Genomic DNA, 13,093 nt, shown 5'->3' with positions numbered 1-13,093 from the left:
TTCATCTCCTTATTTATTTTAAATGATATTTAGAATTCTTGAACCATTTCAAAGGTTTCTTGCAGTTTATTTTTTTCATGTTTGACCAAAGTTGTGAACCTATTGTTTTTGTAAGTTTCAGGTTCTTTGGTATTATTTATTTTACATTCAATGTTATATTCATAATTGCCCTGACTGAACAAATGCAAGTTGTGCTGTTTTTACATGTTTTTATGTGTGTTTAAGTGTGCTATACTGGTGCAGAGTTTTCAATAAACTTGTAATTCAGTATGTCTGTGTTTAAAAAAAAAATGTTTTAAGTCGATTCAGCACTGTTTTATCAGATCGGTATCGGATCAGTATCGGCCGATACCAAGCCTCAGATAGATATGAATGGGTATCGGAAGTGAAAAACGTGAATCGGTGCATCCCTAGTCATTAGGGAGGGGGGGGGGGGGGGGGGGGGGGGGGCGCAAAAATATTCTCATCTACTAAAGGGGGGCACGGCAGAAAAAGTTTGGGAACCACTGACCTAGTGATTTAACTCATATAATTTTAGTAAAGTCCCATTTTTTTATGAAACACCTCAGAAACTAAATACAGGCGAGTTTACTCAACGCAAACCTTCAAGTTGCAGGACCCACGCATACGCAGTGACGTCAGCAAGTCAAACGTTTTTCAGCGGAGCGCAGCGGAGATTTAACATACCGTTTAACGGGCATGTTTCACGTTCTAAGTAAACGTTATGTTAAAATGTGAGATGAGACTGCCATGTTAATGAACCAAGCGATTAGCTTAACTGAGGCAATAATTTCCAGTTCTGGTTATTAACCTGCCTGGCAGAAGTATTAGCAAAATAACTTATGCTAACTGGGATTAGCAATTTACGTTCAGAAATACGGATGGTCACCATTAAAGTATTAACAGTGTAGATATAATAATTTGAATGCACTTTAGATTCAAGTGTGTTTTTGGAAAGGCTTCGCCGTGTTAACGTCTTAGTTATGTAGTTTAGCTGCTGAAGTTAATGTTGTTTAGTAGGGGGCGGGGCATTCATTTACCCAGAATGCCACTTGAGTTAATCTAAGGCACCGTTACCGTGTCTAGTAGCTAGAATTTAGAGGTGAGTGAGGTTGTGCCTTATGTAGGTGTTCATAAGAGTTAAGTTTTTATCTCGTGTGATATTTATGCACTGCTTCTTTGAGCTGGTGTTATTGTTGCTGCAATAAAAGAAGCCATTTTTCTTGCTTCTTCACAAAATGTTGCACAATGCTGTTACGGAACAGCTCCGGACCCTTCCCTGTGGGCGTGTCATTATGTCGTCTGCCTGCAGTTATGTCCATGTTAGTAGTTCCGTGGGTGTGGGTTGTCTGTGAGCGTGTTCGTTTGTTACACCTGTGCCTTGTCTCGAGGTCACGTGGGTCTGTGTAATTCACCTATTTAATGTGCGTTCGCGCAGTGTCATGTGCTCGTCTTTGTGTAAAGTTTCGTGTCTGCGCGAGTGTTGTTACTGTGCTGCTCGCGCTCCGCCCGGAGCTTCACGTCTTTGCCTGATTAAACGTTTCTATGTTCACCAATAACGTCGTGGTGCCTGCCTCCTACACCCGCCGTTACAAATGCTTTGATAAAACCGGCATGTAACATTTTAATGCTGGTTTTATATCAGAAATTAATAAAAGAAATACTGTGGACTAACAGTTCTTAATTGTGCTTACTTTATTTTTCTAAGGCAATCGGTTTCCTAAATTTCCTAAACAGGACTTTTTTTTATAAAGTTACATAAACTTTGGTAATATAAGTAGCACCACTTAGAAATGACAAGTTAGCGTTACTATGCTATTTAGTCTGTACAACTCAACTAAACTGAGTAAATACAACTGTTTGGTACATTTAATTAGTAGTAGACATTAAGTAAACATAACTTGAAAATAACAGTTATATTTACTTAACTTTTTAAGTGCAACCGGTTTCCTCAATTTTTTTAAGTAAGATCAACTTATCACATTTTACAGTGTAGCTACATAGCTACTGTTTTTGTGTCTTTATTAGGGGTGTGGGAAATTTTCAATTCTTAGATGCATCTCGATGCGCAACGTAGACGATTCAGAATCGATTCACAAATGACAACAATCGATTGTCTAGACATTAGTTCTAACTGAGAACGAGCGGAAGTGTTGTACCCAGACAGTCTGTGCTGCGCACATAACAAAGACGCAAGAAGAGCGGCAAATCTAGCCGGCATTAACTTACTAAATCCTGGTTTATAGTAAACGCAGCGCGAGGGTCCACTCGGCGAAAACGACGTAATCGCGGTGGCTCAGCCTGTGCGCGAGGGACTCGCGCGCTGTCAATTCGAGAGGTCGTGCACTAGAGGTCTGCGCGGGACTGCTTTTTAATTCCGCTCCCGCTTGTTTTAGTCCCGCTCCCGCCAATAAATCGCCTGTTTTAATCCCGCTCCCGCCCGCTCCTGCTTGTTTTAGTCCCGCTCCCACCAAAAAATCGCTTGTTTTAATCCCGCACCCGCCCGCCACATACACATTTCTGTCGCCCCCACCCGCAATCCTAATATGAATTGAATTAATTAAATTTAGTACTTTACATTTTCTTATGTATTTATTAAAACAGCAATATAGCGATGGATCGTGCGGTCCCATTTCTTACCACAGTCCAAACACATCCCGTTAGGTGACGTACACCAACACTTTCTGACATCTATCACAACAAGCAAATGGTAGACGATTTCCATCTCCATTAATTACAATGGAATATGACCTCCATACATCAGACTTTCCTGTAGTTGGCTTAATTGTGGTGTATTCGCCTGTTTTAATTGAATTTTCCACAGCTGAAACTGGTTGACCGTCTACAGTCTCTGCCATTTCTGTATCAAAATGACAAAATGACGCACACTTCATGTTCACGTGATCAGTTGCTTAGCCAATATTTTGAATTAGTTTATTGCTTACTTACTGAATGATTAGTTGTTTTCGTCCTTTTCCTTATGCATGGAAATCATTGCATTGTTATTATTATAATTTTCTAGACTATTTATTAATTTGCAGGATTTTTCTACATGTATATGCGGTCCCGCTCCCGCATCGGCTGGACTAATTAAACTCCCGCTCCCGCCAGTAACAATTAAATTCTGTCCCGCGCCGCAAGATATTCTGATAGAGTGCAGACCTCTTGTCACGTAGGGCAACGCCCCCTCTCGTAGCTGTCGCTCTGGGTTCCCTCATGTCCGTGTTCCCTGCCTGTTTGTCCCGCCCTGCTCGTTGGTTTTGATGGATTCCTTGTTTGTTACCACGCCCCTGTGTCATTGTCATCACCTGTCCCTTGTTTAGTCCTGTGTATATTAATCCCTGTGTCTCCCAGGTCTAGTTGTCGGTCTTTTTGTTTTTCGCTGTGTTTTGCCTGTTCGCCCTAGTGCTGCTGTTTAGTGAGTCCTCCTTGTTGTTTTCCTTGTCCGTGTTCATGCCTTTGTACATTTCATGTCAGGATTGCCAACCCGTTATGACCCATGCCCGTTACATCGACTCTGCCTATGGAATTTCCTGTAATAAATCTCGCTCTCCTCAGCGCTTGTGTCCGCCTCCCTGTTCTGCCCCGCGCAGATCGTTACATAAAGACCGACCCTACAAGGACACAGCGAGGGAGCGAGACTCTGGTGAGTTTAATCGCTGTGATGAGATGTTGGCTGGTTCGGTCCAGTTCAACTCTCCGATATCGCAGCGTGAACGAACCAGAGACAGAAATTCCCCTGGCGCTGTGGGAACACGGAAGTCTCGACGCGCACCAACGAAAGCCCAGTCACTTTCGGTTTCGACTGGCTTTCGCGTCGAGACTCCTGTTGAGCGCTACATGTCTGCCCGGCTTGATCACTATAGGGAGGAGAAACCTGTAGTACAAGTCGCGGGCAGACGGATAGAGTGCACAGACTGGCGTTTGCTTAACCCTCGGTTGGCTCTCGATGGCTTCTGCGAGCTCCCGACGCCTCAGAGGAGGCGGAGCCGTCGCAGAGAGAGCCACCGAGGGGCTTCTGTGTCTGTGTATTCTTCCAGGCTCACCCAGGACCCTGAGGAGGAGGACCTACCGCCGCTGATCCAGCCAGCTACACACCACGACACCCCCAAGTATTTTTTGGGGGGGAGTACAAACCACGTCGGCTTGGCGGACACGCCCCCCGATGACGTCAGTATAGTGGCTCCGCCCCCCGAGGACGTCGGCTTTGACGGACACGCCCCCCGATGACGTCAGTATAGTGGCTCCGCCCCCCGAGGACGTCGGCTTGGCGGACACGCCCCCCGATGACGTCAGTATAGTGGCTCCGCCCCCCGAGGACGTCGGCTTGGCGGACACGCCCCCCGATGACGTCAGTATAGTGGCTCCGCCCCCCGAGGACGTCTGCTTGGCGGACACGCCCCCCGATGACGTCAGTGCGGCGACTCCGCCCCCCGAGGACGTCATGTCACGTCTGCGGCCTGTTCCCGCGATCCCGAGGAGGTCGTCCACGCCTGTTCCCGTTCCCGCTGCCTGTCGGCAGTCCACGCCGGTTCCCGTTCCCGCTGCCTGTCGGCAGTCCACGCCGGTTCCAGTTCCCGCTGCCTGTCGGCAGTCCACGCCGGTTCCAGTTCCCGCTGCCTGTCGGCAGTCCACGCCGGTTCCAGTTCCCGCTGCCTGTCGGCAGTCCACGCCGGTTCCAGTTCCCGCTGCCCGTCGGCAGTCCGCGCCGGTTCCTGTCCCCGCGACCCTGGAGAGGTCGTCCGCGCCGGTTCCTGTCCCCGCGACCCTGGAGAGGTCGTCCACGCCGGCTCCTGTTCCCGCTGCCCGCCAGCGGACCCTGCCTGTTCCCGCTGCCCGCCAGCGGACCCTGCCTGTTCCCGCTGCCCGCCAGCGGACCCTGCCTGTTCCCGCTGCCCGCCGCCCGGCCGCGCCTGTTCCCGCTGCCCGCCGCCCGGCCGCGCCTGTGTCCCCAGAGACTGTGCTGCCCTCTATTGGGCCTGGACGTTTTGTGCCCTGTGCCCCCGTCTCTTTGCCCATGTTCCCCTTGCTCCCTTGTTCTGTCCCCGGTTTTGTGTTGGTCCCAGTCCCTGTGTGTGTACCTGTTCGTGTCCTTGTGCCCGTCCCTGTGTCTGTGTCTGGTCGGTCCCTCCAGGTCCCTGTACCTGTGTCTGTTCCCCAAGTAATCACCCACTTTGTTCCTGTCCCAGTCTCGGTTGTCCAAGCCGTGTTTGCCTCCGTGTGTGCCTCTGCCCTGTCCCCTGGCCCCACTCCCGTGTCTGTCCCCGGTCCTGTCCTGTCCAGTCCTGCTCCCGTGCCTTGCCCTGTCCCTGCCTGTATCGCCATGCCCCGACCCAGCTCCTGGCACGTCTCTGGTTCCCCTGTCTTTGTCCCTGCCATGCCCCAGGCCCCATGTCCTGTTCTGCCCGGTCCTGTCCCTCTGGTCTGTCCTGTGTCTGCTGTTCCTGTCCCTCGCCGTGTGCCGTAGTTCCCTGTCCTGTCCAGTCTGCCCTTGCGTGCCCCAGAGTGGCACGCTTTGAGGGGGGGTTCTGTCACGTAGGGCAACGCCCCCTCTCGTAGCTGTCGCTCTGGGTTCCCTCATGTCCGTGTTCCCTGCCTGTTTGTCCCGCCCTGCTCGTTGGTTTTGATGGATTCCTTGTTTGTTACCACGCCCCTGTGTCATTGTCATCACCTGTCCCTTGTTTAGTCCTGTGTATATTAATCCCTGTGTCTCCCAGGTCTAGTTGTCGGTCTTTTTGTTTTTCGCTGTGTTTTGCCTGTTCGCCCTAGTGCTGCTGTTTAGTGAGTCCTCCTTGTTGTTTTCCTTGTCCGTGTTCATGCCTTTGTACATTTCATGTCAGGATTGCCAACCCGTTATGACCCATGCCCGTTACATCGACTCTGCCTATGGAATTTCCTGTAATAAATCTCGCTCTCCTCAGCGCTTGTGTCCGCCTCCCTGTTCTGCCCCGCGCAGATCGTTACACCTCTATTGTGCACCTCTCGAAATTTGTAACTTTGCGCTCGCCGCGTTTCAGCGCAATTGAACAAAGTCATGTTTCATACAAGGTGTAATTCAAGCACTTGTACGCCAATTTCAAGGTCCATTTCAATATTTCCTAGCACGTTAAACTTTATTAAGTTAAATATTTATACATATACTCGAAATTATTTGAAATAATTCGCTTTTTAATCACATTATTTAATGGTTGTTTATTTTCAAAATGACCAATCTTAACGTCTTCACGTTCTCTCATGTTTCGTCCTGGAATTACACGAGGCTCGTATTTGTTAACGTAATACAAGATAACTGTTCAGTCAGACAGCTATTTATTGTGAAACAAACTAGTTACAGTTTCAAGCATTTTCAAATACTTTAGCCTAAATTCCAGCACTTTTCAAACCTGAAACACAAAGCAACATTAAAATTCATTTTGTGCTGCTTCATAGTGAAGGATTTGCGTCCATATTCAGTCATTGAGAACCAGGGCTTTTGTGCCCTGCTGCACACATTGGAGCAGAGATACAGCGTCCCGTCTAGGAGATACTATTTTTCAATATTTAGTCTGAAGTCTTGGAATCTTTATTTTTATATAAGGAATGTGTTTAAGTTATTAGGTTTTTAAAATATGCTGAAGTGTACAAGCATTATTTTTTAATTAGAGCTGATTGCACAGAATTCTGAATGTGTGTATGAAAAGTTGTTTGTGATTTTGGTAAATTTCTGATTTTGTCTGAGGAGTTCTATTCTCAGGGTATTGTTTTAAGTCAGCTGCTAGCATATAATTCTAGAAGCTGTGGAAGCTGTGGTTTTGGTAACACATATTTGTTTGTTGTTTGCACATAATGTTGGTTAAGAGTTGGCATTTGCCGAAATCTGTTAATTTACTGCAAACATGCTGCTACAGGTGCACTTTTTCAGTTTGTATTTCTTTGTTCAGTTCTCTGGAATGTGTGGCCTTGTACTTTCTACATTGCTTTCATTTGATTAAATATAAAATAAAATGGGAGTTTTAAAATGGAAATAAAATTGAAGTTAATTCATGGATTGCTACTGCCAAGATACATTGATAATCGTTTAATAATCGAATCGCAGACCTCTGAATCGTAATCGAATCGAATCGTAGAATACTTGGATATTCCCACCCCTAGTCTTTATGTGAAGCACCTGTATTTCACTGGCGCAGTGTTAGTTGTTGTTGTTTATGCGTATCTCACTGGCGCAGTGTTAGTTGTTGTTGTTTGTGCGTATCTCACTGGCGTAGTGTTAGTTGTTGTTGTTTGTGCGTATCTCACTGGAGCAGTGTTAGTTGTTTGTGCGTATCTCACTGGCGCAGTGTTAGTTGTTTGTGAGTATCTCACTGGCGCAGTGTTAGTTGTTTGTGCGTATCTCACTGGCGCAGTGTTAGTTGTTTGTGCGTATCTCACTGGCGCAGTGTTAGTTGTTTGTGCGTATCTCACTGGCGCAGTGTTAGTTGTTTGTGCGTATCTCACTGGCGCAGTGTTAGTTGTTGTTGTTTGTGTATCTCACTGGCGCAGTGTTAGTTGTTGTTGTTTGCGTATCTCACTGGTGCAGTGTTAGTTGTTGTTTGTGCGTATCTCACTGGCGCAGTGTTAGTTGTTGTTTGTGCGTATCTCACTGGCGCAGTTAGTTGTTGTTGTTTGTGGGTATCTCACTGGCGCAGTGTTAGTTGTTTGTGCGTATCTCACTGGCGCAGTGTTAGTTGTTGTTGTTTGTGTATCTCACTGGCACAGTGTTAGTTGTTGTTGTTTGTGTATCTCACTGGCACAGTGTTAGTTGTCGTTTGTGCGTATCTCACTGGCGCAGTGTTAGTTGTTGTTGTTTGTGAGTATCTCACTGGCGCAGTGTTAGTTGTTGTTGTTTGTGAATATCTCACTGGCGCAGTGTTAGTTGTTGTTTGTGCGTATCTCACTGGCGCAGTGTTAGTTGTTGTTTGTGCGTATCTCACTGGCGCAGTGTTATTTGTTGTTTGTGTATCTCACTCGCGCAGTATTAGTTGTTGTTGTTTGTGTATCTCACTGGCGTAGTGTTAGTTGTTGTTTGTGTATCTCACTTGCGCAGTGTTAGTTGTTGTTTGTGTATCTCACTCACGCAGTGTTAGTTGTTGTTTGTGTATCTCACTCACACAGTGTTAGTTGTTGTTTGTGTATCTCACTCTGTAAGCAGTACATTCTTCACTAGGTGGTGCTACTGGTATAGTTGACAAACGTATGTTTTTTGTGTTCCTGGTTCACAAACAAAAATGGTTAAGTCCAAGCTAGCAGAAACAAGCCTGAATCACTCCATGCTCGTGAAACGGCGTGTGTATTAGCTTAAATACGCTAGTATAATCATGATGACCCCCACCCTGCATAGGAAGGTTGTTGCAAAAGTTGTAGAAAGGCTGTATGCACTTGTTGCAATTCTCCATGATACTTTTGTTAAGGTTTATGTTTGTTTATGTCAAAGACAAATACCACAAATGGGAGCAAAGACTAAAGCCAGAAGCACACATTGTTTTATGAGTGTTCTAATTCACTATTTACCGAGACATCACATTACTGTCAACTGGTGGAATAGTCATAATTACATACATGTGTCGACATAAATGAGTTGGTTTTGCAGAGAAAATTAACCCTAACCCTAAGTTTTCAACCGTAACATCTCCAGTAACATAACAGTTTGGCCCATGGCTTAATCCATGTCCAAGAATCCAGCCCCTACAGTAAAACATGCACAAAAATACCCTAAAACACTGCACTTCCCCAATATCTTTCACCCACAACCCTGAGTACTGTACACAGTAAATATACAGATGAACATACTGCTGTTTTTAAATTAACTGCTTCGTGCTTTTCATCCATATTGTACTGGTACCGTGTGGATTTGCCGTACCGGAGCTGGTTTTCCTTGTTTTCGTGCCGGTGCTCCTGGGCTCGCCTGAAGCGTTTGTTCGTTAGGGCAGCTTCCATGTCCTGGATCTCGCAGCGCTGCAGCTCCCGTATGGCTGTCCTTATGAGACGCCGCTCTGCAAGATCCACAGTCCCATCCAGCTGAAGACATCAGAACCGTCGCAGAGATTAGTTATTTCATAGCTAGGGCTCATCAATATATCACTTAAAAAAATAGACCTATGTATTTATTAATGTGGAAAATCTTGAACTGCAGTATTGGAAGGTTTAGGTGTGTGAGAGCAACAGGCAAATGTGGGAAATACTGAGAGAGAGAGAGAGAAAGAGAGAGAAAGAGAGAGAGAGAGAAAGAGAGAGAGAATGGGGGTTCACATTTAATGTTAACAGAAGATTTCTCGATGTGTCATCACACCATCTATGGGTCCTGCACTCGTCATTTCATCATATCTTAAACTATATTTGCACATTATAAGTACAAGAGCTATGTGCCTTAAATAAACAGAATTAGGCACGCCTAGTGTAATTGGCCTGCCATGCACAGGTCAGCATCTTGCACTTAAATGTTAATACAACACCTGCAACACTTAGAAATCTTCAAAGCAAGCATTAAATCTGAATCTTTTTGTTTTAGTGCTAAAAAATCCTTGGTTCTTATGAGTCCTGTTTCCTTTAATCTAATCCATTGTGCAGTCTTTGTTGTAATTAGGGTTCACACACACAGTGTGGGAAACCTGTTGTAATTAACAATTGTTTATGATAACTAACAAAACTAATTAAAACTGTTTAAAATCTTGTTTGATATCTTGCATTTCAGCAGTTAGGTTATATAATAAAAAGATCATAGATTTACCATTGAGAAAATAAGAATTCCATGGTTGCAGTGTTCAAGTACTTGTTTATGTGTTGAAATGCAGCTAACCTTGCTAGCTAGCTAGCTAGACTAGCCAACTAACCTTGCTAGCTAGCTAGACTAGCCAATATGCAAAAAATTGATATTTGCAATATGCAAATACATTAATAATTACAGCAACATCATCATTACTACAAACATCCCATTTTTGAAGCATATTGGAACATTAAGCCAAATCTTTCTCAGACAAAGCCACTAATTAACATTATTATTTTACTAATCATTCATGAATGTTATAGTTATAGACAGATGCACCCAGACCCCTTATACATATACATTTCAACAAACAAGTCAACGGGTTTACAAATGGTCATATTTCAGTCTTGTAGAAGGTGTAGCACCTGCAACATACACACACACTAGGGAGACTGTGGTACACACATGTGCAGACCCAGCCCAGCACCCAGGGAGCAGTTGGGGTTAAGTGCCTTGCTCAAGGGCACTTCAGTCATGGCATCAGGCCTGGGAATAGAATCCATGACCCTCTGGTCACAAGACCAGTTCCTTACCACCAGACCATGACTAGCTACCAATGCATGTGGTTGGAGAATTTGTAAATCCTCTTGTTAAGAAATTATTCAGTTTCAACACACAGAACAATCCTGAGGTCCAAGGAAAATGTGGGATTTATATTAAACTATAATATTTGATGATGGGTTTAGTGTTGAATTAGTCACATCACATCTCAGTTTATCATTTACATTTATGGCATTCAGCAGAGCGACTTATAAAAGGGCTTTGTCATGTTCTCGTAGAATGTATTTTAGCCAGTAGCCTACTGTTGGTTAGAGTCTAAATGAACCATGGAACTAGGAAACTATTACATACAGGAGTCAATGCAGGTATATAAAAATAAATGTAAAATGAGCCGTAGTATAATATCAAACAACAATAAGTGCAATACCAATAAACATTATGCGCTAGAAATCTTCATTTAATCAATAAAAGTGTAATACGATTAGTGGTCATTTATATACTCCACAAATAAATGAGTCTTCAGTCTACATTTATAGACAATAAGAGCCAGTGGAAGTTGGTTGCACCATCTGAGAGCCAGGACAGAGAAGAGTCTTGAAGCTCGTCTTCCATGAGACTTGAAGGGTGGCGTTTCAAGCTGAGCTGTACTTGAATTTCAAAAGTACTCAATGTACAGATCAGGTTTTGATCAATGTTATCATGTAAAGAGGAGCTGGTCCTTTTTTGGCACTGTAAACAAGCATCTGGGTTTTAATCTGATGATCAGTTACTGGAAACCAGTGAAGAGAAAACAGCAGTGGAGGAACATGAAAACTTCAGACATGAAAACCAAACTGCTGCCCTTACGTGACATCTATTTTATACCAGCAGATGTAACGGTGTAACACTGCTATGCAAAATAATGTCTCACAAATGTCTCTCAAGGTACTCAAGTTTATAGACTTTTTACTTTGCTATTTCATACCTTCCAACATTTCAGCTTTAAGTCAAGTATGATGCAAACTCCGTAATAGGGAGTTTTTTTTTATATAGTGAGTTACAGAAAAATACAACCTTCGTAATTGTTTTTCAGAATGTAGCAGAGTGCCAAGTCACTTCTGGGCACAGTGCCACCAACATACACGCAGTGCACCGAGATCCTTCTTCCTTCTGACACACTGATAAGGCTGCACAGGCCACAGCTTGTTTCCCTGAGATACAGCATGCGTGGTGGAGCAGTGAGAGTCCGCTTTACAATGACAACATTGTGACCAGGGAGTCACCATACAATTTGAATCCCCCGTTCACTTTTTAACATCTGGAAAACAATTATAATGTGATATTAAAAAACCGTGTTGGAGGTGAATCGCTCACTGTTTGGCAGTGAGTTTTGGGACAGGGGAATGATTTTAATAAGGTTACAGTCGACTGGAATCAGCCCCCAACAGCAAAAGAACTAATAAAGGGAAACAGGCCTCCTCTCTGTTCCATGACGACCAAGGTCAGGGGTCACGTCATTGTACCTTCAATGGTTGGAAAAGCCTAACAACTGTGGGGGAAAAATTCATATTGTGTACTTGTATTAACATACATCTTTCTTCATTATCATTAAAGAGGTGTCACATTTTTTCATCCTGCTCATTCCTAAATGATGCAAAGTGCTTGAACTACAAGGAGTTCATCTGGAAAATCTAATTTTTAAGCTTGGTTTACAAAAGAGGATTAACATCAAAGATGTGCGTCACAGGAATCAGAGTCCTGATGCTGATGACTGCTTTAGGACAGAACTAAAACCTATAGCAATTTCACCATTATGGCTACATGCCAGTAACTGACTGGTTGAAGAAATTGGTTGAAAAAAATCCAGTCTGTTAAGTTTTGACATAAAAGTTTTAAGATCCGTCTTCCAAAATGGGCAAATGTTGCTTCCTGGAAATCTGACGATCACGTACTCTATCTGAGTTTGGCAATATATTCAGAGATTTGCTAAAAAGAATGAAATGTAATTGCTGTTGTCAATAAAGTACTGTACATTTTTCATTTAAAAAAACAATTAGTGATAGATCTGCTAACTGCATAACGGATGAACACCTAGCCAGCTTCCTCTTACATCACTTATTGCTTTTCTACACTATATATAACTTAGTCTAAAATGAGATTTCTAAAAAACACTGACAACATGGTCATGTCTGACATGCTCAAACTGATTGTGACAATTTATAACCTATGTTATTAGCTGCTTTTATTACAATAGATTTGTTAAGATATGACAGTCTGCCAAATTCCTCCAAGCCTACTGTGTTGCAAATGAACAATTCTGCACTGAGGAAGATGAACGGAGTCGTCCTGGCAAACAAAAACGTGTTCAGGAAAAGCTAATCATGTGTTGTTAGTGAAAAGTGAAGTCATGCATACACCACTGTGACAAACAGACTTCAGTCTCTACACACACTGTCCAGGAGAGACAGAGAAGGGTTTGGATCATTCATCTTCAACTGAATATTGTACACAGACTGTGGATTAATATTCACTAATCTCCACCAACACCCCCAGGAGGTCAACGAGTCACCAGTGACTCAGTAAGTCTACAGCTCCCCCCATGACTTTGCCCTTATATGGGCATAAGGCACATCATTTAGGACCTTTTATATGCTCTGTGTGAAGCATTATGAAGGAACCACATTTTTAGATCCAAACAATAAGAATGCTAATGTAAATTACTGTTTGTAAACTGCCACCATCATATTTAATATGCCATATCAAATTCATGAACAATGTGTACTTTTGTATATTTTTATATATATTGGCTACTATCATGTAATGAAAATGTTTTAT

The 13,093-nt window shown here is 43.7% G+C and overlaps 1 protein-coding gene across 4 annotated transcripts in view; it reads right to left on the bottom strand.

The window, feature by feature from the left end:
* The window catches only part of smtnb (smoothelin b), a 69,476-nt gene that overhangs the window by 52,396 nt on the left and 3,987 nt on the right, over positions 1–13,093 (bottom strand). For all 4 annotated transcript variants that reach the window (XM_076987217.1, XM_076987216.1, XM_076987221.1 and 1 more), the window contains exon 2: positions 8,876–9,033. In XM_076987217.1, the coding sequence (XP_076843332.1) occupies positions 8,876–9,033 (158 nt within the window). The remainder of the gene's footprint in view (positions 1–8,875; positions 9,034–13,093) is intronic.

Source organism: Brachyhypopomus gauderio, unplaced genomic scaffold, assembly GCF_052324685.1.
Source record: "Brachyhypopomus gauderio isolate BG-103 unplaced genomic scaffold, BGAUD_0.2 sc51, whole genome shotgun sequence".
Taxonomy (NCBI): domain Eukaryota; kingdom Metazoa; phylum Chordata; class Actinopteri; order Gymnotiformes; family Hypopomidae; genus Brachyhypopomus; species Brachyhypopomus gauderio.
Note: the sequence above shows the minus strand (reverse complement) of the source record. Positions and strands in the feature narration are given on the sequence as shown.